We start from the raw sequence: 26,507 nt of genomic DNA on the forward strand, positions 1-26,507 counted from the left end.
AACAAATCGAAATTGGGCAGAGCAACACCATTTTTAAGCATTTGTTACTGATCTTACGTGTTGAAATAATCAAACATGAATATTATAACGTCGAAAAATATCGTACTAAGAAACCCTTTTCTCGACTTTAAATTATGAACTCAAATCGTAACAATTTAGCTACCACCGATTCAAAATCTGGATTTGACACTTAATAGTCCCGACATTCTCTTACATTTGGGTTTATCACTTAATAGTCTCAACAACATTCTCCGTGCAACATGTTCATATTACTTACTCTTCCGACAAAACTATTCCAAATAAAACACTATAATTTAAGTTTTTTTACCGTTTTATCATCGAGATTGCTCTGATTCAAATGTGGTCCACCGATAACTTTGACCAGTCAAACAACTTGACGAAGAAGACGAAAAAGAAAAAGGGAATGAAAATGAAAAATGGATTTTTGAAGAATATCTTTTTTTCCATGGCATCGAAATTAAAATAAAATTTAAAAAGATATATATATATATATATATATATTAATAAAAAAATATATATTAATAAAAAAAAATGAGTTCTTCTTCTTCTTCTTCATCAAGCTCCAACGTATGGAGTTCAAAGCAAAACAAGGTGTTCGAAAATGCTCTGACGGTGTACGACAAGGACTCGCCGGACCGGTGGCAGAAGCTGGCCGGAGCCGTCGGCGGGAAGACGGCGGAGGAAGTGAAGAGGCACTACGAGATGCTGGTGGAGGACGTCCATAATATTGAGATTGGAAGAATTCCTTTACCCAATTACTCCAATTCTTCTAAACAATATTACTCCAACTTTCTTGATGAAGAACAAAGGTTAATCTCTTTCTCTATTCGATGTAGATTTTGGAATTAATTTGCGTCGTTTGAGCGTTTGATTTTGGTCGGAATAATTAATGAGCTCGAGAACGATAAACACTCTGATAAGACTCGTTTTCGGTTAAATAATAAGTTCGAATTGTTTCAGTCATAAATCATTTGTGATCACAGGTGTACACGGGTTGGGTTGAAAAAATCTTTTAGACCCACTTGAAATTTCATGTTAGTATGGTTTGAGCGTTTGATTTTGGCCGGAAAAATTAATGTGTGAGAGAAGGATGAACACTCATAATAAGAAAAAGCTTGTTTTCGGACCATTTCAGTCATAAACCATTTGTGATCACGGGTTGGGTTGAAAAAATCTTTTAGACCCACTTGAAATTTCAGGTTAGTATGAGCGTTTGATTTTGGTCGGAAAAATTAATGGGTTCGAGAACGATGAACACTCATGATAAGAAAAAACTCATTTTCGGTTAAATAATAAGCTCGATCCGTTTCAATCATAAACCATTTTTTATTACTTGGGTGTATACAAGTTGGGTTGAAAAAATCTTTTAGGCTAACTCGAAATTTCAAGTTGGTTGGGTTAGTGGAACAGAGGTTACCGTCTATCCCATTTTAACCCTTTATTTTCAAATTTGATTGTCCGGGTTCTTTTAAAAAAATACCATAATTATCCATATTGATAATTAAAATATTATAAAGTTTAAATACAAAACATTTACGAGTCATAATACATCACTGTCAACAGTTACCTATCTTAAATATTCTTAAATTTTTAAAAAATTAGGGTTTGATTGAATTGTAACTTTATTTTTCGATTTTTGCAGGTTGAAGGGTCTAAAGCTATAATGACTTGCAACACGAGACAGAAGATTAATATATTTATATTATATATAATAAGAATATTGTATAAAATATTGCGTCTCGATTTCGGTTTATTGTACTTAAATTAGCTGATCTTCAGCCTTAGAATGCTTGCATTTAGGAGCGTTCACGATTTTTGGTTCGGTATGATTTTCATCCAAACCAACTTAATTCTTCAATTTGCTATAAATTTGAATCGGTTGAACTGATTATCTTTTTTTTTATTTCAGTTTTAATTGAATTTAGAAGTGTTATACTTTTTGTTGTCGATGTGAAGATGTTCATTAACACGTTGGGTTGAAGATTACATTCTCCAATTTCGACCCCAGTCTCGGTCCTGTCTCACTTATTTATATTATTTTTATTAAATATTATTGAATTTATTACGATATTTCACATTTTTTTTAAAAAAAAAATTATATTAAATAAATGAAAATTATCTATTAAAAATTATTTGTACCGAGAGAATCCCGATCTTGATTATAATAAAAATAAATAAAAATTTTGAAAATATATCTCGTTTATTTTATATATATATATATATTTTTAATAATATTTTTTAAAAAATAATTTAATATAACTTATATTGTTATATAGATATTGTCTTGTTTTGGCTTTCTCTTTCAGCTTTCCCCCTCAAGGCTTTAAAACGAATAGCATGTTCAGCAGACATTGTCCTCTTTAACCTTTCCCTTTTAAGCTTCTCCTCAAGTTTTTACCGCTAGCAGATATTGTTCTATTTGGGCTTTTCCTTTCGAGCTTCCCCTCAAGTCTTTAAAACAAATATCGTGTTCGGCAGATATTGTCAAGGCTTTAAAACGTCAATGTGAGACATCACAATCCATCCCTTTCGGGGCCCACACCCTTATAAATAGTATTTTATTTTCCTCATCCAATATATAACTTTATTTACATTTCCAACGTTTCATGTTTAATAAAAGGTCAATAAGACTCTAAATGACGAGTAGAACAATAGCAATTGAATATAGCACCACGTACACACAAGATGTTCTTTGTGAGGAGACAAGAGTATCCTCGCTAAAATCACCTAGAAGTAAACAAACCCGTTTTCACTTTACACTTTTTTTTTTTTTTTTTACTTTATTTCTTTTATATATATTGATATGAAATGTATCTCGGTTTTTCGCTTTTCTCAAGATTTTAAGACGGGTCTGTTAAGGAGATAAGGAGAAGAAATTTCCCATAATCCATTTCTCCTTAAGAGCTCAGCGTCATCGGTGACACACTATTCAATGTCTAACTCTGATATCATTTATAACCACGGTCAGCAAATATTGTAATTTTTTATTTTTTATTTTAATTTATAACACGTTTTTTAAGACAACGTCAAGTCAATCCAGGTCATCGCTTTGGTTGGTTTTCACGTTTTGTAATAATTGATGTCTCAAATCCAATAATTGTCGGTTCTTTTCAAATCTTTCCTATTTTTATTTTAATTTTTAATTTTTTTTTATTGGGGGAAAATAATTTTTAATATTATCCCTATGCTTACCTATACAATTTTTTCCCCAACCTAAAATGCTTTTAAAATTAAAATTTTATTTTTCTAAAAATAAAATATTTATTATTATCAGGTAACATGGTCATCACGTCATAAGAAATTAAGGACCACATGAGCTAGGTTGGAAATTTTTTTTGAACCAACTCGAAATCTTAGGTTGGTGACCCGAGCATAGATGTTATATTAAAAATTAAAATCTCATAATATCGAATATCAAACATTCACAAGTCACAACGCATTACTAATATCAATTACAAATGACAAATATTCTTAATATTCATAATAATCTTAAAAGTAGGGTGTAACAATTCAAATTCACCGCTAACATATATTGTCCGTTTTTGTCTGTTATGTATATTCGTCAATCTCACAGTTTTTAAACCGCGTCTGTTAGGGAGTGATTTCCACACCCTTATAAGGAATACTTTGTTTCCCTCTCCAACCTACGTGGGATCTCACATAGGATAAGGTTGAGTTGAATTGTTACCCTATTTTCAGGTTGGTCGAGTTAACCCGACTAAAAAAATGTTAATTTACGAATCTACCCTTTTTTGTTTTCCAAAAATTCAACCAAACTCAAATCGAAAAGAATCTAACCCAACCTAACCCATATAGTTTGTAGTGTGTAGTGCAAATTGATCTGTCAGATTCAGTGTGATTACATTTACCTTCTCTAAGTTAAAATTTTAATTTTTTTTACCATACGTGTTAAAATAATTGTTGTGAATTGGACTAAATTAATTAATACAAAATAAATTAATGATGGATAAGATTTTAGTTTTAAATAAATAAATAAATAAATAACTGGTTGGGGTGTTTGTTAAATTAATATTAAATGATTTTAGTTTTAAATTTTTATATAACATTTAGGGTTGAGGGATAAATTTTAATTTCCAAAAGTTTTAAATTCTAATATTTAAAATTTTAATTTTAAAATCTTTTATAAAACAAACCATATTTATCCTTACAAAAATTTAGATATTGAGGGATAAATTTTAATTTCCAAAAGTTTGTTACAAAATTTGTTAGACTCTTAATGGGAAATAATTTGATATATGTATATATATATATATATTTTACATTAATGTAATGACTCGTGCCTACGATTCGGGATCTGAATTTGGCATATGATGATCCCGATATTCTTCTACATCCCGACATGGTCATGCTATCTACCCACCCCTCGACCCCTTACTTTTTAAGACTAAAAACTATTCACACAGACCAACACGAGTTCTTCTAACATGTTTTGTCCTCGTTCACATTATCTCAATAAAATGTCTGAGATCATCTCATATAGAATTGCTCAAAGTAAAACACACACGCTTAATCATGAAATTTTTATTATGATTTATGCAGTAACTTTTGTTTTTTTTTGTTATAAGCATTTCTTAGTCATCTTGTCTGCAAAGTTCTATCATTTGGATGTTTTATCGGTTCATTTATGTATTTTTTTTTTATTCCGGTGGATTAAAAAAAAAAACTACCAAAATATATTTTTTAATAAATAATCTTTTTTTAAAAAATAGAAATTCATTAATTTTTTTATTCGAGTGTGAATGTACATGCTGACATGGGACAATAAAAGCATACATGAGTTGGGTTGAGTTGAAATTTTTATTCGGAACAGTCCAAATTGGGTTAGCAACTATTTTCGAGTTAAGTTGAGTTAGGTTATTCTATTTTTTTTAATTATTTTCAAAATCGTACTCATTTACGAAATATGTTACACTAATAATTAAAAATCGAGATCACCTCGATTGGAGACAGAAACAAAACATTTCTCGTGGAAATAACGGACCAAAACAGATAAACATTTGTTAACAGTGGACTTTACAAAGAATATCATAGCCAGATGTTGGGTAGGATCGTGAGATGCCACATCCCTTAGAGAACGTAGGGAACAAAACGTTTTTTATAAGATGGGTCAAGTTGTAACCTTATTTTTGAGTTGGTCAGGTTGACCCGATAAAAAAAAAAAAGTCAACCTGCCTAACCCTATAATTTCGATCGAGTGGTCAAGATTGATCGAATTCTCATATTATAAGAACACTCGGAGGTAGATATTGAGTGAACGGGTAAGATTGAATTATAAAAATTGAAAAGAATCAAAATTGGATGAGTCAATTTTATACCAAAAATTGTTTGCCACAAGTTTCAATGAGGAGAAAAGGTCAATGAAAGGAGTCGCCTTCAATTGGCCCATGAAGAAACCTTCTAGAAGGGACTATCATTTATTTTATTTTATTTTATTATTATAAACACAAAACAAAACCTCCCATTGCAAATAACACAGAAAAAGACAAATTAAGATCTATTTTTTTATTTTATTTAAATATTTGACGTAATTACGAATATAAGATAATAAAAACAATACATTTTTATTAACCCCTATTTTCAAATTTACACATAAAATATATAATATGGAAAATAAATCCATTTAAATCAAAATTAAAATTAAAATATCAATTACGTGCGAAATTTAAAATTGTGATTTTTTAACCATATTTATCGTTTATTTCAACTCATGTTAGTGTCACGCTGTGTAACACATCAATATAATTACAAGTTATCAAAATACTATTTAAAAAATATATTAAAATAAATATTTCAAAAAATGAGTAAAATAAAATTATAAAATATTAAAAATTATCAATATTTTATTCATTAATTAGATATAGTCGTCCTCGCTCTCGATCCCACCCAATCCTTACCTCACCCGCTTCGCTATATATATATATATATATTTCAAAACTAAGATATGAAATTAAAATTTTATCATAATTTTTAAAATTTTTAAAATTATATTATTATATAGTATTTTTGTTTATGAAATATAATTAAATTTATTATAATATTTACATTTTTCTAATAAAAATAACATTATGTATTAAAATTTAATATCTTTTTTTAAAAGTGAAAAAAAAACTAGCTCGAGAATTGATATCAACCATGAAAATAAACGAAAATTGAAATAAGAGGCAGAGACGTGTCAACTTCTCCCTACCTGATAGTTATATATATGCTGTAAGCCGTTGTTGTTGTCTTTTTGCTTGCATCGCATATAACACCAATTTTTATCTTTCAAAATCTCTTTGCACCTATTTTCTAAAACTTTCTTCTTGAACCGGAGTTAGAGGCTCGAGCATACTTCGCTATGGGTGTGAAGTGAGTGTTGCACAATCGTAAGTCCGTTGCTATCAAAGTACGATTGTGACAAGTAGTAGTCATATCCTCCTATAGTATATTTTGAGGCATTTTTGCCTAGGCGGGTGTAGACGTGATTTTGGTGAATAGTCATACACCCCTATATTGACTCGATATGACATGGTAAAGGCCTATCTAAGATGAAAGCATGAAAAAGAGATTTGGAACCAGCATGCAACCATGGACAACATGCCTTTGACAAACATGACCGTGATATTCTCCCCCACTCAATTGGTTGACGTCCCTGTCGATCGATTCGAACAAGCAAGACTAGAACATCTGTCATGCGGCCATAAGCAACATGGTTCGAACAAGCATGATATGACATTCTCCCTGTCAACTGACTCAGACAAGCAAGACAGGACATACGTGATCAGGTCCTATGGGATTTTTCAACACAAAATTGAAATATTAATGGAAACAAAAAGAAAAAATTATAAATAAAGTGAAATTTGTTAGCTGTAGAGATAGGAATCTGAGTCAAAGCACCGGCATGTCCACGTGCATTGCTACGCGCATTCCCATACGTGGAAATTACAAAAATAAAATAAAAAATAAAATTATATTTTTGAAATTACAGAAAAAAAAAATAATAAATAAATAAATTATCAGTTGTATTTTTAACTGTCAAAAAGCCACCAGTGCTTCAAAAAATTCCACTCTCGATTTCTCCCTAATTTCTCTCTCTCCGCCCTCTCAAATTCCTTTTGCATCGGATTCTTCCATTTCCGTTCTCATTTTCACAGATTTTTCTCTCCGTGATTCCAGTCGCCGGAATACCCTCCGCCCTCTGCTATGGACCGAGGCGGCCCACCCCCTCCTGCACCCACCGTCGTCAACAGTGGCTCCGGAACTGGTGCCCTTCGGATCCAACATTCAAGAAGATTGCCCGATTTCCTTCAGAGCGTTAATCTCAAGTACGTCAAATTAGGGTACCACTACTTGATTTCTAATCTGTTAACCTTATGTATTGTTCCTTTAATTGCGGTTACCTTAATCGAGGCTTCGCAAATGAATCTCGATGATGTTCGTCAGCTTTGGATTCATCTCCAGTACAATTTGGTTAGCGTCATTATTTGCTCCGCCGTCATGGTTTTCGGATTGACGGTTTATACTATGACTCGTCCTCGTCCTGTTTATCTTGTTGATTATTCCTGTTATCGCCCTGCTGATGACCTTAAGGCTCCATTTCATCGATTCATGGAGCATTCTAGGCTTACAGGGGACTTTGATGAGTCCTCCCTCGAGTTCCAGCGCAAGATTTTGGAGCGCTCTGGACTCGGTGAGGAAACTTACGTTCCTGAAGCTATGCACTTCATTCCTCCTCGCCCGTCCATGGCCGCGGCTAGAGAGGAGGCTGAACAGGTCATGTTTGGTGCTTTGGACAAACTGTTTGCTAATACCTGTGTTAAACCTAAGGATATTGGTATTCTCGTTGTGAATTGCAGCTTGTTTAACCCCACGCCTTCTCTATCTGCTATGATTGTTAATAAGTATAAATTGAGGGGTAATATCAGGAGCTTCAATTTAGGTGGAATGGGTTGTAGTGCTGGGGTTATAGCTGTTGATCTTGCTAAGGATTTGTTGCAAGTTCATAGGAATACTTTAGCTGTTGTTGTGAGTACTGAAAACATTACTCAGAATTGGTATTTTGGGAATAAGAAGTCTATGTTAATTCCTAATTGCCTGTTTCGAGTCGGTGGTTCTGCTGTTTTACTGTCCAACAAGTCTGCTGATAGAAGACGAGCTAAGTATAGGCTTATTCATGTTGTGAGGACCCATCGCGGAGCTGATGATAAGGCTTTTCGATGTGTCTATCAGGAGCAGGACGACATCGGTAAAACCGGCGTGTCACTGTCCAAAGATTTGATGGCAATTGCTGGAGGAGCTTTGAAAACAAACATAACCACACTGGGTCCACTTGTGCTCCCAATTAGTGAACAACTTTTGTTCTTTGCAACCCTGTTGTTAAAGAAGTTCTTTAATGGAAGTATGAAGCCATATATCCCTGATTTCAAGCTTGCATTCGACCATTTCTGCATACACGCTGGTGGGCGAGCTGTGATCGATGAACTGGAAAAGAATTTGCAGCTATTGCCTCTTCATGTCGAGGCTTCTCGTATGACCCTTCACCGATTTGGAAATACTTCATCGAGTTCGATTTGGTATGAATTGTCCTACATAGAATCCAAAGGGAGGATGCATAAAGGCAACCGTGTGTGGCAGATTGCCTTTGGAAGTGGCTTCAAATGTAATAGTGCAGTGTGGGAAGCTCTCAGGAATGTGAGGCCATCTCAATCTAGTCCATGGGAAGACTGCATTGATAACTATCCTGTTAAGTTAGATGCTTAAGACTGCATTGACATCTATCCTGTTAAGTTAGGTTCTTAGATCCATAAGAATGTTTGAAAATCGATTCGGGTTATTGCTTCTTGACTATCGTCTACCTCGTCTCCTGATGGTTATCCTTTATTTGCTTATAGTCTGCATCTAGGAACGTTTATTGAGTTATGCGTCTTCTTCCAGAGTTTTCAGTTTGCATCAGGTTGTTTATGTCGAGATTGCCCGCGTCGCGTAATCTGATGCTTGTTCGTCGAGTTAGAGAGGAGATTCAGTCACGACCATGATGGTTTTCCTTCTCTTATTGCAAAAAAACTCGCTTTTAGGATGAAAATTTGTTCCTGCTCCATACTAAGAGGATTCTGCAGTGCAATTTGTATCTCTGGTAAAATTTGCTTCCCTCTAAACCATTTGATTGCTTTGAGCTTTATGTTCTAACTTTTGCCTTAAAACTTTTTCTCTCTATCTGTTTTATATTTTAGAGATGACATTCTTTTCCTTTTTTCTTTTTAGTCTTAACTCGAAATACCGGAAGGGGTGGTAGTTCTTTTTCTCGTTCTTGAAGTGATTCAAATTGAATGATGAATCCATTTCTTCGATTCTTTGCCAATAAATAAGAATTACAAGATCTGTGATATTAGATTGACCCGAACATAGATTTGGATTAAATTTGGAATAATTTTATTTTTACTAGAGAGATTCATTCCGACCATATAAATATTTTGTCTCACTCTTTCAAATCTATATTTGGTAGTAAAATTAGAAATTAGATTTCAATTTAAACAATGGGTCTTAATGTATTTTATAATATGTTTATAAACTATATATTATAATAATCATTTTACTTTATCATCTAACTTATAATATATAAAGTTATTTATTTATTTATTTTAGAATGACATTTGATGTTATATACTTTTGGAGCATTATGAAGGTCAATTGCTTGCAACTTGATTATCAATTTTTTAATAAAAGAATTTGAAAATGAAAATCAAATTGACCTTTTCTTTTACCAAATCAATTTGACTCTGATTGATAAGACTAAAAGATAAACTACAAATGGTAAAGTTTAGACTTTTATGAAAAGTAATTAAAATTGTTTGATATTTCATTATTTTGGTTTGAAAAAATAAAAAAAGTCTATTTTGTCTATTTTATTAATGATTGATTTTGTTTTAATGAAGCTAAATTATATTGAAAATGAAAATGAAACTAAAATTTATTTATTTATTTATCCATTAAACATGCTTTGAGAAAATGTCTGGAATTTGGAAATTGTATTTAAATTAAGTGTATTTATAAATAACTTACCAAGTTTTATAAAATAGATTTTTTTTTTTTTTTTTTTTTTTTTTTTTTTTTTTTTTTTTTTTGAAATTGAGGATTTGAATNTTTTTAAAATTTTTATACGTTCTCGAATAATTTTTAAAATTTTTAGATTAAATAAATAAAGTACGAAGAATGTTTTTTAAATAAAGTACAAAATTTAAATATATTTAATTCAGAATTATGTTGTTTTGTTTGGTTAATTTAATTCGTGAATTTTTAAATTAGGTTATATATAGTTGGTGAGTGTTAGGTTTCTATGTGAGTTTATATTTTTGCTAAATAATTGATTAGAAAAATTAGGTAATAATTAAAATATGTTTTATTCAAATTTAGACATTAAAACATTATTATAAAATTTGTTTTATTCAACTTTAATTTATTTTATTTATCCATAGGAATATAATAATGCCGTTTTAGGTACTTAATTTTCTTTCAAAATAATCATTTTAATATCAGCAAACAAAAAAAAAAAAAAAAAATAACAATTTTTAGGGAAAAAAAAATCATATTTGTCCAAAAGGTCGTTGCTTATGGCTGCATGTCAAATGTCTCGGTCATGCTTGTCTATGACGTGTTGTCTATGGTCGTATACCCATTCCAAACCCCATTTTACCTAACCATTTACTATTTCATGTTGTGTCAAGAAGTGTATGACCAGTCACCAAAATCATATCTACATTCGTCAGGGCTAAATGCTCCAAAATGTACTATAAAAGCATGTGAGACTAATTGTCAATTCTTCTCACTCACTATATATAATATCAAAGTCGTTGTTATTGCCTATTCGCTTTTAGTTATAACATTACTTTCTTTAAAATTGTTTTCAACGCATTTCAGTCACGTTTTCTAAAACATTTGTTTCATCACAAGACTCGAGAGGCTTGAACATCGTTAATATTGTTTGTGAAGTGCGAATTCCCACTATAACAAGAGTGTGATTGTGACACTCTACAACCATTGTTAGCGACCGTCTCTAGTAGCAAAACCTTAAAAAACGAGCAACTCTTTTGACGACCATCGTCATATGACCGTTCATAGCGATTTAAATGCACTTCGTCGTTTATAATAATTTGACATTAATACCCCTTTCAATTCCAATTTCAACTCATAATCATCTCTTTTGCTTTTGTGGGCCTCTTCAATGCAATCGCAATCCGCCTCCCTTCCCCTGTTCCTGGTGTTCTTCCTCTTCTTCTTCTTCAACCTTTCCCTTACCCCTTTTTTTGCTGTTTATTTGATGGGAAAGAAAAAAACCCAGAAAACCAAGCAGATTTCAGTCGCCATAGCTGAAACTTCCACCTCCAAATTACCCGATGACGGCGGCGGCCACGGCGGTGGTCAATCTGAACAGCCCAGAAAGAGAGGCCGACCTCGTAAAGTTCTCGATGAGCCACCGGATGACAAGAAACTACTACCACCGCCAGCGGCGGATGTTGCGGATAAACCGCTGCAGAAGAAGGGTAAAACCACCGGAGATGAGCCGCCGATTTCCATGGAAGGAGCTTCGAAGCAACAAGAATCGGAAGAACCCAAATCAGGAGATGGTTCGAGAAGCAGAGGAAGGAGGAAGAACAAACCCAGAAAAAGTAGCTAACGGAGCAATCGATTTGATGGGGTTTTCAGTATTGGTTTTGGATTTTGTTAATTTGTTGATCTTTGTTCTTGAAAAATTAGCCAAAAAATCACTGTTGATACCATTTGTGATTGATGTATCTATCCATTGTAGATTGAAAAAATTTGACGCTATGCGATTCGGGCTCGGGATGGTATCACGATACTCACTAGCACGGGCTTATTTTTCTTTCTAGGTTATTTAAGGGACGAACGAGATTAGATACTCTAATAGTCTATGTGGTAAACAAGTGTTCGCCATTAGTCATGGTATTCATTCTCGTTCTGCTATTGGAATCACTTCGCTATGTTGTAACGGCCTAAGCTCATCATTAGTTGATATTGTCTTATTTGGACTTTCTTTTCGGGCTTACTCTCAAGGCTTTAAGGGTGTTCTCGTTCTCGTTCTGTTCTTGGAATCACCCATACGCTAATTTAGTTTATATGTGTCATCCAACAAAACTTAAGAAAAGGTGGCTTGGGTTATTCGACACTTCAAATAATTTTATCTAGCCGAGCTAACTATGCAGCATCGAGGGAAGAGATTGAATGTAGAGCCCACTAATGTTTTAGCCCTAAACCGAGCTAACTACTCAGCATCGAGGGAAGAGATTGAATGTAGAGCCCACTCGTGATTTAGCCCTAAAGCAACTAACTACTCAACATCGAGGGAAGAGATTGGATGTGGAGCCCACTCGTGATTTAGCCCTAAAGCAACTAACTACTCAACATCGAGGGAAGAGATTGGATGTGGAGCCCACTCGTGATTTAGCCCTAAAACAAGCTAACTACTCAACATCGAGAGAAGAGATTGAATGTAAAGCCCACTCATGATTTAGCCCTAAACCGAGCTGACTACTCAGCATCGAGGGAAGAGATTGAATGTAGAGCCCACTCGTGATTTAGCCCTAAAGCAACTAACTACTCAACATCGAGGGAAGAGATTGGATGTGGAGCCCACTCGTGATTTAGCCCTAAAACAAGCTAACTACTCAACATCGAGAGAAGAGATTGAATGTAAAGCCCACTCATGATTTAGCCCTAAACCGAGCTGACTACTCAGCATCGAGGGAAGAGATTGAATGTAGAGCCCACTCGTGATTTAGCCCTAAAGCAACTAACTACTCAACATCGAGGGAAGAGATTGGATGTGGAGCCCACTCGTGATTTAGCCCTAAAACAAGCTAACTACTCAACATCGAGGGAAGAGATTGAATGTGGAGCCCATTCATGGTTTAGCCCTAAACCGAGCTAACTGCTCAGTAGGGAAGAGATTGAATGTGGAGCCCACACGTGATTTAGCCCTCAAACAATCTTTTTTAATATAAGCTTTTATTTTTTAATATAAATTATTAATTCTATTTTTAATATAAATTATTAATCGGTGATGATTCACTCGTGTTAGTTATAAAACAGAGCTGATACACGGTAGTAAATTATTAATGGGTTGGTCTAAATTATAAAAATAAAAATTTGATTAATATAATTTTTAAATGGAAGAAAAAACAACAATAAATAAATAAATAAATAAATAAATAAATAAATTAGTGGAATTTATAAAGGTTTCTCCCTCAATCTCCCTCCGAGTTCCTAGGTCCCATTAATCCAAAATGGGACAGCTCTACGCAGCTTCAACGCTCTATGGCTTGCCCCAAATCCATTTCTTGCTCATTGCTAATGGATAAGATCGGTCTTTTCCTTTCTACGCCCATCTACTTTTCTTCAGATTTTACTTCTCTGGTAAGTTTCCATCATTTTCTTCGGATAATCTCGTGGTTTCTGTTCTCATTTCCGACGCAACTTCTGGATACTGATCGGATATCAATTCCTCGTTTCAAATTGGATTGGTAATCGTTTCTCAGCTAGAGATTTTCCTATTTGTTTGGTGTGGAGGGTACTTGCCGATCGCGCTTGGTTCGGAATCAAACGCTTTGATTGTGTTGCTTGAAATCGATTCGAGAACACTCTTCGAACTAGACTTTCGAGTGGAGAGGGATACCGATAAATAGAGATTTTGAATGCTGGATTTAGCGTGAGTCTATTTTTCTATGTAATTCTGAAGCAATACAGATTATCACGGGTTTCTTGGCCGGCGGTTGGCTCGCGTGATGTGGATTTGTTCGATTTCTTCGAGGCTGGCAGATTCTTGGAGGAAACATTTAGGTCAGAAATTTTGATTTTAGACGTTTGTTCAATTTAATTTCCATTGAAACTCTTTGGATTTGTGACTTTTCTAGGTGTAAATTCATGGTTGGGTGTATCTTTTTTCTGCTAATGGCTTCTGAATGTCCGATTCTGAGGATTTTCTCTTTAGTTTCTTAGTTTATCTCTCTTCAGTTAGGTGTATTTATGTCTTGAATTAACTTCCCCAGGTTAGAAGTATGCTACTCATACGGTTCGGTTGGATACTTGGATGTTATTCAATTGGTGTGGAGTTGGTTATGTCCATTGATGTGAACTTGCCTGAATTGGAACTTCTTTCAGTTTTGATCTTGACTTCGTTTTCCCCCTTATTTTTAGGATTTCTATTCCTGGAATTTACAACTATTTATGAACTTGATTTCCTGACATTACTGTGGTCTGTTTTGGATGAATGCGTATGGTTTTGATCGTTTGAGATTTTGAAACTTTACTTGAAAGAACAGATCAATCTGTTCCTTATTTTGATGATCTTAGCAATATATATGTTTCAGGATTGAGTTGTGAGACAACCTAGATTGACCTTCTGATCCAAAAGTCGAAGCGATGGATGATGAACTTCAGCTTGCAAGATTCGCGCATCGCCAGCCTCGTGTTAAAGCTTACTCATTGCCTTGGCTTGATTTGAGAGTGTTCTATGTTAGGATCAGTAATTTCCAAGTAGACAGCTTGACGCCCGAGTTCCTCACGCTCAACCATATCCCTCTCATCCCGGACACCCTTTTTGAAGTCAATGGCGTTAGGAGTAGTAGTCGCTCGGAGGGAGTCTCTTCCTCTCTGAGGAGAGATAGAGCTGATAAGGAATCAGAAGAAGCTACTTTTGTGACTACTGACCATATAAGGTTTAGTGGAAGTGTAAAATTTGAGGTATATGATAAGGAAGATTTGATTCTTTCTGGGGTTTTGGAGATGTTGGATTCCAATGGTTTATTAGGTGAATCCAAAAGCAATGCAAAGAGGTGGAGCATCATGAGTTGTAAGTCAAAGTTGGGTGGCGGGCTCTTGAAGGGAAAGCAGCATATGATTGGAGGTGAAACCCCGTCCCCGATGATCGACGTTTATATAGCTGGTAGCGTCTCTGGAAGTCCTATCATCTTGACCAAAACTTTGCAGCTAAGCTCCCGAAAGAAGCAGAGTTGGAAATCCATGTTGGACGCCGTTCCGGAGTCTGGGACGCCTGATTCTAATGAAGATCAATTTCCAGAATATGATTTACAGGTACATCACTGATACTCTGAGGTTGGCTTCTTGAGATTTCTATACCCTGTGAGTTTTTGCAGAAAATATGCATGTGTTCATCTTTGTTCTGGATCTATCTGTAGATAAACCACATACAAATATACTATAATTAGATCAAATGCTCGATGATATTATACTGCTAATAGTTGAAAAGGTAAATTTAACTTTGATTCTCTTGCAGTGACTTAGTTAGTAGCTTTTTTGATCAATCGTGATATTCTGCTACTCTGGATTTGAATGTTCAAATTTGTGAGATTCTACCTTAGTTGGGGAGGAGACCGAAACATTCTTTAAGGGTGTGGAAACCTCTCCCTAGCTGACGACTTTTGAAGGGAAAGTCCAAAAATGACAATATTTGCTAGCGGTGAGCTTGAACTGTTACGAATGGTTTCAGACCCAGACACTGGAGGGTATGCCATCGAGAACACTGGGACTCGAAAGGAGATCCCACATCGATGGTAGAGAGGAACGAGTGCTAACGAGGATGCTGGGTCTTGAAGAGAGGTGGATTGTGAGATCTCACATTGATTGGTGAGGGAAATGAGTTTCAGCGTGCCCTTTGAAGAGGGTGGATTGTGAGGCCCCACATCGGTTGGGGAGGAGAACGAAACATTTATAAAGGTGGAAACCTCTCTCCTAGCAGACGTTTTAAAAACTTTTGAGAAGTCCAAGGAAACAATATCTGCTAGCCTTAAGTTTCCATTGCTCCAGACATTTATGTAATAATATTATCGGATAATGGATCATGGGGTTGTCCTGAAATGAAATGTCCATTTACTTGTGTTGTAGGCAACAGAATATGGGAGATACAAACAGGACATTGACAACAGCGACGATTACAGCAACATGTACTGGAAGAGGAGAGAATATTTAGACGGTGAAGATGGTGAACTCTCCTGGTTCAATGCAGGTGTGAGAGTTGGTGTTGGTATAGGGCTCGGTGTTTGTGTCGGTATTGGTGTAGGAGTTGGTTTGCTCGTCCGTACCTACCGAGCCACTACTCGGAACATCACGAGGCGATTCGTTTGAAGTCTGTCCTGTTTTTTTTGCAGAGAAACTTGTGTAGCTGAAATTTTGATGGTGGAAAACTTGGATGTTTGAAGAGAGTGATAGAACGTTATTTTACTTGTTTGTCTGTCACCATTTGTAAAATTGATCATATAGAACATAGAGAGATCTTTTGAGTACCGTGCAGTGTTCATTAAAGCATATGTGGTTTGAATTCAACTAATTTAAATTGTAATTTTGTAAAAGATATATTGAAATTAAGTTGTAAATAGAGATGTTCACGGTGTTCGTTGCCGTTTTCATCTTCTATTTCAATTCTCATTCTTACCACGTTACTTGTCCTGCATTATATTAGCACATCTCTGGTTGATCAATCGCACTTTTGTTGGCAGCGGACTTGTGATTTTGTTGGCAGCGGACTTGTGATTGTGCAACACTCATTTTTCCGCAACAAGTGAGTTAAGCGAATTCGGCCAAGCGACATATGTCGCATGCTCGAGCCTCAAACTTCAATTTAAGAGAAGGTTTTAGTAAAATGAAGATTCGAAAGAGATAATATTGTGACTAGTAAAATTTAATTCAATGTTTTAAAATAAATAAATAGGTTTTTTTACTCAGATTTAATATTTTATGATTTTTTAATTGAATTTATAATTTGAACAATTATATTAATTCTAAAAAAATGTAATTCTATTATGAAGATATCTGAGATTTTGGGTTCGATTTTCGAGAATGGAAACCATTTTTTAGCTATTTATTTCTGCCCCTAACTTTCGACGACGCATCGAATAACCCCAAACGACAAAACGAAAGGCTCGGGATGTCCGAATAGCATCAAATTCGCGCCCTTTCTCTCTCCACGTGACCTCCCAACGCCCATCTGACGTGGCACTTCCAACCCGAAAGCCCACAGACCTCCACACATCACTTACCATGGTTTCGCTCTTCGAAACTCAAAACTAAATTCTTTTCTCTTTCTAATTCAGGCGGCATTTTCCTCTCTCTCTCTCTCTCTCAGGTTCTTTCAGCCTTCTTCATCTTTTTCTCATTTAAATTTCTAGCTCGGAATCGAACCTGATCTTTGTTCTTTTTTGTTAATCTTCTTCGTATATCCTTTACGCATTCCAATCCTCTGTTCTTCTTTTTCTTTTCCGAATAAGAATCTTTCCGTTTGTTTTGATTCATCTGCTGCTTTTTGATCTGGAAATTGTAGGAGGAAGTTTGGTATTTTGAATTTTGTGCTCCATTTTTGCTCGTTTTGGGTTCTGAATACTGTCTAATCTTGTGAGAACTATCGATCGTACTAAGAAAAAGATATTGATTTTCTATTTTTCTCTAGTCAGGTTTGTTACTGAGATTACGAAGGTAACGATTGTTGCAGGTGATTTTGATTATTTGGAATGGCTTCTTCCACTCTTATCTCTGAATCCGAGGCGTGGAAGAACCTGAAGGTACTTGGTTGGTGGGTCTGAAGTTGATTTTAAGCTTGTTATGTGCTATCATAATGCTGAACCTTGTATTGGCTTAGGCTCATGTTGGGGACATTGACAAGACCCATTTGCGTGATTTGATGAGCGATGCTGCTAGATGCAAATCCTTGATGGTGTATGATGATCGTAGCTTTTTTTTCTTTTTTTCTTTTCCCTGGAGTCTTTGATTGATATTTATACCATTTCTTGGTTCGATCTTTGTTGATTATACCTAGATGCGCTTGGTATTTTTTAATTTGATAGCAATTTCATTGATGATTTATGTTTTTGTTAGTGAGTACGATGGATTGTTGTTGGATTATTCTCGACAACGGGCCACCCTTGACACCATTGGAAAGCTATTCAAGTTGGCAGAGGTGGGTTTTGTTCGTTGTTATTACTGTATATTGGAAAGTGTTGTTCTCTAATGACTTTTTCCCTTTCGTCCAATTCAGGCGGCGAATCTCAAGGAAAAAATTAATCGGATGTTCAATGGTGAACATGTAAGTGCAGGTTTTCTTTTCATTTCCAATTCGTGTTAATAATGTCAGGGAATCATTAGTAATTATCTAGTATTTTCTTTTCATTAGGAAGCAAATTTTGACATTTATGTCTTATTTCTGCTAGAAAAAACATAGAAGCAGCCTTGTTCAAGAGTGTCTAAAATCTGTCATCAAGAATTTAACATTACAAAAAATAGAAGATCATTGTTCTTTCTATCCTCACTTTTTGTGGCTTGTAGATAAACAGCACTGAAAACAGGGCAGTGCTGCATGTTGCTCTTCGTGCTTCAAGAGATGCAACAATACAGAGCGACGGAAAGAATGTTGTGCCTGATGTTTGGAAAGTTCTTGATAAGATACAGGAGTTCTCTGAGAGAGTTCGCAATGGTTCTTGGGTATACAGCTTGCCTTATTGTTTGGCCTAATACTTTTTTCACTTCTAATTTGCAAGTTTTGGTAGGTTGGAGCCACAGGAAAACCTCTGAAGGATGTTGTTGCAATTGGCATTGGTGGCAGCTTCTTGGGGCCTCTGTTTGTGCATACTGCACTTCAAACAGGTTGAAAAAATATTACTTCCTCTTATATATTTACTATTGTAGTTCAACGAGGAGATCTTGACTCATTCAACAAGTTCCTTTGAGTAAAATCATCTCCCAAGTCTTGACGCATTCAATTGGTTCCTTTCAATTGTTTTTTAACTTTATGACTAAGTAAAGCTTAAATAGTACATTGTCCTTGGTATTTACAGATCCAGAGGCTATTAAGTCTGCAGAAGGGCGTCAGTTACGTTTGTAAGTACTCTGTGACACAATCATCCTTAGAGAGCCCGGGGATTTCATCTTGTCTGAAAAGTTGTAATTTTCAGAAACTAAAGAACTAACTAGTCAATAGATGAATATTCATTAATTAAATGATTTAGAATAGCATTTTGAAAGAAGAAATGGATTGAAGCATGTCAATTTGCTATCTTGAAAGAAACAGGCCCCTACTGCATTGGGTTGGTTATGCCCAGATGCAACAGTCTTCCACTAAATCTCAGACCACTTGTATTTTTAAAAATGTGAGTAGAAGTGTTGGGGTTTTCATAACTTTGTGAGATGAAAAAGCTCATTCTTGTTGAATTGATAAAACGATCTCTGTAGATGGCAAAGAGACAATTGACATTTTCTTCCGTATATGGTTTATATAATTTAAAGCTATTTTGTTTTTTATTTAAAATATCATTTTAAAATACATCCTTGGAAACTTCCGTTTACTTGAGTGAATAGAAACATGTTTTTGTTTTTGTTTTTTTTTTCTCTCTTCTTTCACTCTATATTTGTACCTGCATGTCATTTCATCTTCGTCGATATTTTATTTTCTATGCTCTAAAAGAAATTTCAAGAAGACTTCCGGCTGGATGTATTGCTTACGAGGACATTGTTATATTATTGGTTGGTTGATGGGTTGGTATTATAATAGCAGTTTATGGCCATTTAAGCTGGTTGATATGATAATTAAGATTTGTGGTTTTGCAATTTCACTATTTTGTGCCACTGGGAATCAGGGTAAAAGAGTTCATCATTTCTATGCTTTGCTTGCAGTCTTGCTAATGTGGATCCCATTGATGTGGCGAGAAATATCACTGGTTTAAGCCCTGAAACTACTTTGGGTAGGTTCTTTATTCATTGAACAGTTCTTTTCTTCTAGAGGATTATCATTCTATCTTCTACTTTCCATAAATACCGACTTTATTTGTTTTTACTTGTTAAATATGTATGCAGTTGTGGTTGTTTCAAAGACTTTTACCACTGCTGAAACTATGTTAAATGCCCGGACTCTAAGGGAGTGGATTTCTGCTGCTCTTGGGTTAGTAAAGTCACCTACTATGTTATTGTTTTGTTTGTTTTGGCATTTCTGCTTCATCCAGGCAATGCTTGGTGTAGCTTTGTAGATAGATTTGTGAGGTCCAAATGGTTCTTTTTAAATTGTGCTGGCCTGAGACATGATAAATCTGGACGTCTATTAAGTGTTAATTATTCACAAACCACCTATCTATTTCGGTATCTTTTAAAATGGTTTAGTACTTAGACAAATTGAGACAGAATATCTTTTCCCTGGTTTCATGGAAATATAAGTATCATCTTGCCATTTCCTCATAGATGAAACCTGGATCATGACATGTTTTTTATCCCAGGCCTTCAGCTGTTGCAAAGCATATTGTAGCAGTTAGCACAAACCTCCCGGTATGAACGTTTCTTGATTATTTAGTACTGTTGGATGAGAACTGTGGCACCTCTATGCTTGATAACTCACTTGCATGTTATTTTTCTCAGACATTTGTTTAGTTGAAGCACTACTGATTATGGGATGGATGTTCATGCTGTTCGATTTATGTGCTCGTTCCTTACCTGCAGCCTTTTCATTAAACATCTTTCAAGTCCACACTTCTATGTGTGGAAATTATTTATTCGTTCCTCATTGTCACCGGATTAGCATATCATGGAGGACATGTTTTAGTGTTTTGTTACGTGAAACATGTATCGAGTCCAATAGCCTTTTGGAGATTAAGCTTGATGTGAAAATAAAGTATGGGCTTCAGTGAGGTGAGAGTGAGACATAATATCTAAAAGATATAAAAAAAAATTAATGCTACAAAGTATGAGTTAGTGAAAATAGCTAAATATGTGAGCTTGTTTAGGAATCCGTGTTTAAAATAATCACCTTGGAAATTTTCTTCCTAGTATTAGAAAAGGAGAAAAAGAAACAAGGTGAGGCAAATTTGTGCTGTGTGCCAGTGTTGAGATGGGGTCCCTTTACCTCATATGAGGAAGGGCACCCTTGGTGCGCCTTTTAACACATTGATTTTTGTTATATCTCACCCCATCCTCGTATTAACATGTATAATTCTCATTTTCCTTGTGCTGTTTCCCACCTTCTCCCATTGATTTTCAGCACTATTCTTGATTCATGATTTTTCTGGTTCATTTGCTCCTCCTTGGGGTTTAATAATGCATATGGTTTTGTTTCTTACTTAAATTTTTGTGGCTTCACCATTTCCAGCTTGTAGAGAAGTTTGGTATTGATCCTAACAATGCCTTTGCATTCTGGGACTGGGTCGGTGGACGGTATAGTGGTAAAATTTCTTGCTCATTTGAAATTCTTACGTGGCTTATATACTTTTAATTGGCTATCTCACAATGAAACAGTTAAAAGTGAGAAGTTTGAATTCAGTTTGCAGTGCTGTAGGAGTGTTGCCTTTGTCTCTTCAATATGGCTTCTCAGTTGTAGAAAAGTATGGTTCCTTGTTAATATAGTTTTACCTCTTGTTATTTTCCACATGGATAATATTGTGTACGATGAAACCCAATCCATTCATCCTTTCAAGTTTCTGTGTCTGTTTAGTGAGCTAAGTGCATATAGAATTTGATCGAAAAAGATCTGTATTTAAACAAAACTAATTCTCCGACGATAGGCTATATCTATGTTCATAATCTAGAGTTTCATAGCTATTTTCCCAACGAGTTACTTCAAGTGCTTACAACACTGGGATTATAATGAAAACTTGTTCGAAAATTTAGTGCGCCATTTAAGTCGCTTAATAAGTGTAAAAGAATACATTGTTTTCTGATCTGAAAAGTGAATATACACCTAGATGTCTAAGATGTATTTCTTTCCTACAGATTCTTGAAGGGAGCTTCAAGCATTGACCAGCATTTCTACTCCTCACCTTTTGAGAAAAATATTCCAGTAAGTATCGATGAATCTAAACAAAGTAAACTTGTTGCAAGTGATAAAGTCCCTACTGCGTTCCTTATTCTTGTGGTTTTGTGCGTTATGGTATTTTTTTTCTGTATGCATTTGGTCAGAGACTCAGAACCTGTAAATCCTTTTATCTACATTATAGTCACTCATTTCCTCGCATTTTTATCATAATTTCTTCAGGTGCTTTTGGGATTGTTGAGCGTCTGGAATGTTTCGTTTCTTGGCCATGCAGCGAGAGTAAGTTCTTGTGATTTTGTTTGTAGCGTTCTCGAGAACATACTCGAAGTTTTGGTTGTCTTTTGTTTTTAATCGATTCTAATAAAATCTATTTCTTCCCAGGCCATCTTACCTTATTCCCAGGCTTTGGAGAAGTTTGCTCCACATATTCAGCAGGCATGCAGCTAAACTCTTTTGAGTGTTCTTTTCAGCGGTAAATTCTAAATGCTCATTCCACTTTACTCCAGGTTAGCATGGAGAGTAATGGCAAGGGTGTTTCAATTGATGGGATTCCACTCCCTTATGAGGCCGGCGAAATTGACTTTGGGGAACCTGGAACTAACGGCCAACACAGTTTTTACCAATTGATTCACCAAGTACGAACTAATCATGTTCACACAAATGATTGTCATTCTGTGATTCGGCATCATGCCGAATCGCTTATATGCTTCTTTCATATTGCCAAAAGCTGTTTTACAGTAAATATCACTTTATGATCCTTGGTTACTAGTTTATTGGAACTAACTATCTTCGAAAATTCCAGGGACGTGTTATTCCTTGCGATTTTATCGGTGTTGTAAAGAGCCAGCAACCTGTTTACTTAAAAGGTATTTGAACCTTGATTTTAGGTCAGTCAACAGATGATTAAAAAGAAAGCCAGAATGTACATTTCTCCCAATAGAGGCTTTCTTCTTGCAATATCTAATTTTCCATTAGTCGCACAGGTGAGGTTGTGAGTAACCATGATGAGCTCATGTCCAACTTTTTTGCACAGCCAGATGCCTTAGCCTATGGGAAGGTTAGTTTCTACACCCTTTTATAAACACTGAAATAATCAATCCTTCTATCATGACAAGCACGCCCATCGAAAAACTGTGGGTGAATTTTGTATTTCATGTGGAGATCGAGTCAGAACTCATCTTGTTCGTTTCGAAATAACTTAGACATCGACTTTTTTTGTAGACTCCCGAACAATTGCGTAAGGAGAATGTTCCAGAGCATCTTATTTCCCACAAGGTGACACACTTGATCTTAACTTGTATCTGTTCTTCAGAGTGGGATCAACAACCTCCTAACTTTATCCCTTTTCTTCAGACATTTTCTGGCAACCGGCCTTCTCTTAGCATTCTTCTTCCATCATTGAATGCTTACAACATTGGTCAGGTATGTTGTCTCTGATAGGCGTTTTCGCTTTATATTCAAAATACCCTCTTTCGAGGTTTCTTCTGCAAATTGCTCTACTGATACTATGGCCAACTATATTTAATCCCTAGTTGCTTGCGATCTACGAGCATAGAATTGCTGTAGAAGGTTTCGTTTGGGGCATCAATTCGTTTGACCAGTGGGGAGTTGAATTGGGCAAGGTACGCTTTTTCAGGAGATCATAAAGCTTATCGAAAAGAAAGAAGTTCCTTCCCTTTTCCTGAAACACTAACGAAATCGTGGTCCATGAATTGCCATTAACTTAGCATTGCAATGACTTGTGTGAATGCAGTCGCTTGCTACCCAGGTCCGAAAGCAACTGAATGCATCTCGAACAAAGGGAGAATCGATCGAAGGCTTTAACCACAGTACAACAACATTGATGAAAAGATATCTAGAGGTATGATTACTCAACAAAGTGATGCTAAAGTTTTGGTCGTGAACTTTACTCATGATGTCAGGCTTGTGAATGAAGCTCATGAATGCCTGCCCATAATTAACCCTTGCTGTATCTAAAAGCTTTTATGATGTTGTCGTGTCTTATTTTGCAGGCAAGTTCGGATGTCCCATCTGATCTTCCCACCCTTCTACCTAGAATTTAACTGCGCTGATGGCTAATAATTTTGATATCAAATAACCTAAACCAATCATACACTTCCTCCTCTGTTGCTCTCAGTTTATGCTGAGTGACTCGTTCTTGATGACCCAACTCTTAATAAACCATGTTTCAAACGTTTGTCTCAAGAAAATTTGCTTCATTATGCAGGCAGGTTCATTCCATGTTGTCATCTAATGTGGACGAGAGCTGATTTACCAATTTTATTGAATGTGATTATGGTGGAAAGGACTAAATTTTTAAATTTTGGAAGTCTAGGAAGACGAGTAGGGGTGTTAAGAACTGAACGAACCGGTTTGGTTTCGACGTGAATTCAACCAAAAATGGTTTGGTTTGTCCTCGTTTGCCTTGGCTCAAATTGACACATGCTTTCTTAGGTTTGAACTTCTTCATTTGTGTGTTGTCGTCTACATTTGTCTTTAATTTGCTCGACGCTTGTCTCTACTATGTCATACATTTGTCCTCGAATTTGTTTGTCCTATCTTTCAATCTCACTTTTTCTTTGTTGTTGTTCGATCTCCCTCTTTGTATGTTTGTGTTTGTGTCACCATTGTCAACCCTCTCTCTCTCTTAGCTCGTGCTCACCTTGCCGTCATTCAATCTCCTTCAATAACAACGTTGAGTTGGTTTTTCGGTCATGGGTGATTTTGTTACTAGTGGGTTTGTTTTATGCTCTAAAATCTCGTAGTCAATAATTTATTTGATAAAAAAATTATTTTGATTATTTTATTTGTAATATAACATTATCCATTTATGAAAAATTATAAGTTATTAGTGTCATCTTGAACAATATGACAACTCATTAGGTGGTTGACGTATTATAATATCATATTCAATGAAGAGCTTAAACAATATAGTATATGGATAAAGTCAAATGTCTTCGGGTAATACTATTTATGAGATGAAATTCATTCCTTCTTGAGAGAAAGTAGACGAGTAGTTTCCTTAACTACTGATTTCAGGTCTCAAATAATTCAACTTGTCCTACGATCCAAAGTATAGACCTATAGTTATTAAATGAAAATCAATTAATTAAAGAGTTTAAATAATTCATTTTGTACCGGTAAAACTTATATGAACATTCAAATTAATATTTTATATTTTAAATATAAAAGAGAAAAATATATATAAAGGATTCTCAAAAGAGATTTGATTAATTGATCCAAACACGACTAAAATATTCGAGATAGATTTCGTGACATGTCATCTACAACATAAAATATACGAGCTAAACCAAAATAGCTAAATATCGTTCATCGAGGACAAATTCGTAAACAAAAACATACTCTTAAATTAAGTTTTCTGTGCGTTGGTTATGAACAGCTAAACCACAAATTCCAACTTGGGAGTAATTATGGACAAAAGAATCAAAGTCGAAAGCACAGAGAATGGCTAAATAGCTTCAAATAGAATTTGTGGGACAAGATTCGACCCCAAAATGGCCACAACTTGCCTCAGACCTAACCGAGCCCAATGGGGTCGAGTTCACGTGGGCGTGCACTTCACATGTCCACGACCCAATAATCACATGCATGAGCTTAATCAATTTTTCTCTTAACTCTATTTGAAAGAAGGAGAGAAACTCTCGGTCGATCCTCACGTAAATATATTACGAAAATGCCATCAAAGGTTACTTGACTTAATCCTCACTTTCTATACCTAAAATCTACACTTTTAAATCTCGAACTTACACATTGGAATGTAGTGTGACAAGTACCACATCGCACAATTTTTATTATTTTGCAGGTCACACGTATACTTTCAATAAAAATTTAAAATTAATTATTTATTGTTTTGAAAATCGTGTCAATTAGTAATTTTTCTATAAAATTTGAAAATATAAATTATTATTATTATTTATCAGTATAGGTTAATTTGTGATTTTTTTGGGAGTAATTAAAATTATTTAAAATAAAATGGACTAAAATAATATTTTAATTAAAATAAATGGATTAAAATGGTATTATATATATATATATATAATGAGTCGGGGGGACGACATGTCGTTGCCACTTAACCTAACGCCGTTTTCTCTGTCAATTGGTTTCGTTTATATTCTCACTGCAACTCAATTTTTGGCCTTTCACCTTGTTCTAAACGCAATCATCAGCGAAGGAAAAGAAAAAGGGTTTTCTTTGTTCTCTCCCGCCCTCTTTCTCTCTCTCTCTCTCTCTCTCTCTCTCTCTCTGTTCCTTCTCTGCAACTTTCTACCGATCATCCATGGCTGGCCGCTTTGAGTTTGGTTCTCGTCCTAATCTCTCTGTTTCCAGTCCTCTCCATGCCGCCAATGGTATTTTTCTCTCTAATTTTACTTACTTTGAGCTCCGCCTTCCCCTTTTTAATCATCTCATTTCTTGGTTGCGTTCTTGGGGTTTTGTACTGTTTAGCTTATCCTAGCTGACGGCTTCTCACCGGCTGGATGTTTTTGGTTTAATGTTGTCTTGTGGATGACGGCTTCTGCACTGATGTGAGTTAGGGCTTTTGAGTATTTCGATAATGGTATCGAGTTTTTTGGGTTGCATTTTTTTTTTTTTTTTTTTTTTTTTTTTTTTTTTTTTTTTTTTTTTTTTTTTTTTTTTTTTTTTTTTTTTTTTTTTTTTT

The 26,507-nt window shown here is 35.1% G+C and overlaps 6 protein-coding genes across 10 annotated transcripts in view; all 6 read left to right on the top strand.

The window, feature by feature from the left end:
* The first annotated feature begins 552 nt into the window (after positions 1-552).
* Positions 553-1,912, top strand: LOC111496369 (protein RADIALIS-like 4). Its single transcript, XM_023146791.1, has 2 exons — positions 553-830; positions 1,664-1,912. The coding sequence occupies exons 1-2, from the start codon at positions 553-555 to the stop codon at positions 1,683-1,685; spliced, it is 300 nt and encodes a 99-aa protein (XP_023002559.1). The 3' UTR covers positions 1,686-1,912.
* A 5,142-nt stretch (positions 1,913-7,054) lies between these two features.
* On the top strand, positions 7,055-9,231 carry LOC111496185 (3-ketoacyl-CoA synthase 4-like). Its single transcript, XM_023146541.1, has one exon. The coding sequence runs from the start codon at positions 7,225-7,227 to the stop codon at positions 8,779-8,781; it is 1,557 nt and encodes a 518-aa protein (XP_023002309.1). The 5' UTR covers positions 7,055-7,224; the 3' UTR covers positions 8,782-9,231.
* Positions 9,232-10,949: 1,718 nt separating this feature from the next.
* Positions 10,950-11,867, top strand: LOC111496353. The gene has a single exon (XM_023146773.1). It carries the CDS (start codon positions 11,240-11,242, stop codon positions 11,690-11,692), a length of 453 nt encoding a protein of 150 aa, XP_023002541.1. The 5' UTR covers positions 10,950-11,239; the 3' UTR covers positions 11,693-11,867.
* A 1,417-nt stretch (positions 11,868-13,284) lies between these two features.
* Positions 13,285-16,378, top strand: LOC111496284 (uncharacterized protein At1g01500-like). The gene is made up of 3 exons (XM_023146678.1): positions 13,285-13,872; positions 14,403-15,126; positions 15,937-16,378. Exons 2-3 carry the CDS (start codon positions 14,455-14,457, stop codon positions 16,174-16,176), a joined length of 912 nt encoding a protein of 303 aa, XP_023002446.1. The 5' UTR covers positions 13,285-13,872; positions 14,403-14,454; the 3' UTR covers positions 16,177-16,378.
* A 747-nt stretch (positions 16,379-17,125) lies between these two features.
* LOC111496419 (glucose-6-phosphate isomerase, cytosolic) lies at positions 17,126-24,134 on the top strand. Of its 4 annotated transcripts, none has more exons than XM_023146840.1 (24): positions 17,126-17,173; positions 17,537-17,606; positions 17,684-17,760; positions 17,920-18,001; positions 18,080-18,127; positions 18,367-18,522; positions 18,588-18,684; positions 18,876-18,918; positions 19,711-19,778; positions 19,891-19,975; positions 20,304-20,352; positions 21,170-21,242; positions 21,341-21,401; positions 21,790-21,856; positions 22,052-22,108; positions 22,211-22,264; positions 22,336-22,464; positions 22,632-22,695; positions 22,813-22,886; positions 23,051-23,104; positions 23,183-23,251; positions 23,362-23,451; positions 23,583-23,690; positions 23,842-24,134. In XM_023146840.1, exons 2-24 carry the CDS (start codon positions 17,556-17,558, stop codon positions 23,890-23,892), a joined length of 1,707 nt encoding a protein of 568 aa, XP_023002608.1. In that variant the 5' UTR covers positions 17,126-17,173; positions 17,537-17,555; the 3' UTR covers positions 23,893-24,134. The 4 variants fall into 4 exon arrangements, with proteins under 4 accessions (XP_023002608.1, XP_023002614.1, XP_023002613.1 ...); XM_023146846.1 differs by having other exon boundaries at positions 17,151-17,166; positions 17,534-17,606; XM_023146845.1 differs by lacking the exon at positions 17,126-17,173 and adding an exon at positions 17,214-17,234.
* Positions 24,135-26,005: 1,871 nt separating this feature from the next.
* LOC111495902 overlaps positions 26,006-26,507 on the top strand; it is a 9,336-nt gene continuing 8,834 nt past the window's right edge. The window contains exons 1-2 of one of the 2 annotated variants that reach the window (XM_023146058.1): positions 26,111-26,196; positions 26,294-26,373. Coding sequence is in view for 1 of the 2 variants with exons in the window: in XM_023146057.1 (XP_023001825.1) it covers positions 26,127-26,196 (70 nt within the window). In the remaining variant the exon portion in view is untranslated. Of the gene's footprint in view, positions 26,197-26,293; positions 26,374-26,507 lie in introns of both variants that reach the window. The other variant, XM_023146057.1, reaches the window with a different exon arrangement.

The sequence above is a fragment of the Cucurbita maxima genome, unplaced genomic scaffold (genome assembly GCF_002738345.1).
Source record: "Cucurbita maxima cultivar Rimu unplaced genomic scaffold, Cmax_1.0 Cma_Scf00022, whole genome shotgun sequence".
Taxonomy (NCBI): domain Eukaryota; kingdom Viridiplantae; phylum Streptophyta; class Magnoliopsida; order Cucurbitales; family Cucurbitaceae; genus Cucurbita; species Cucurbita maxima.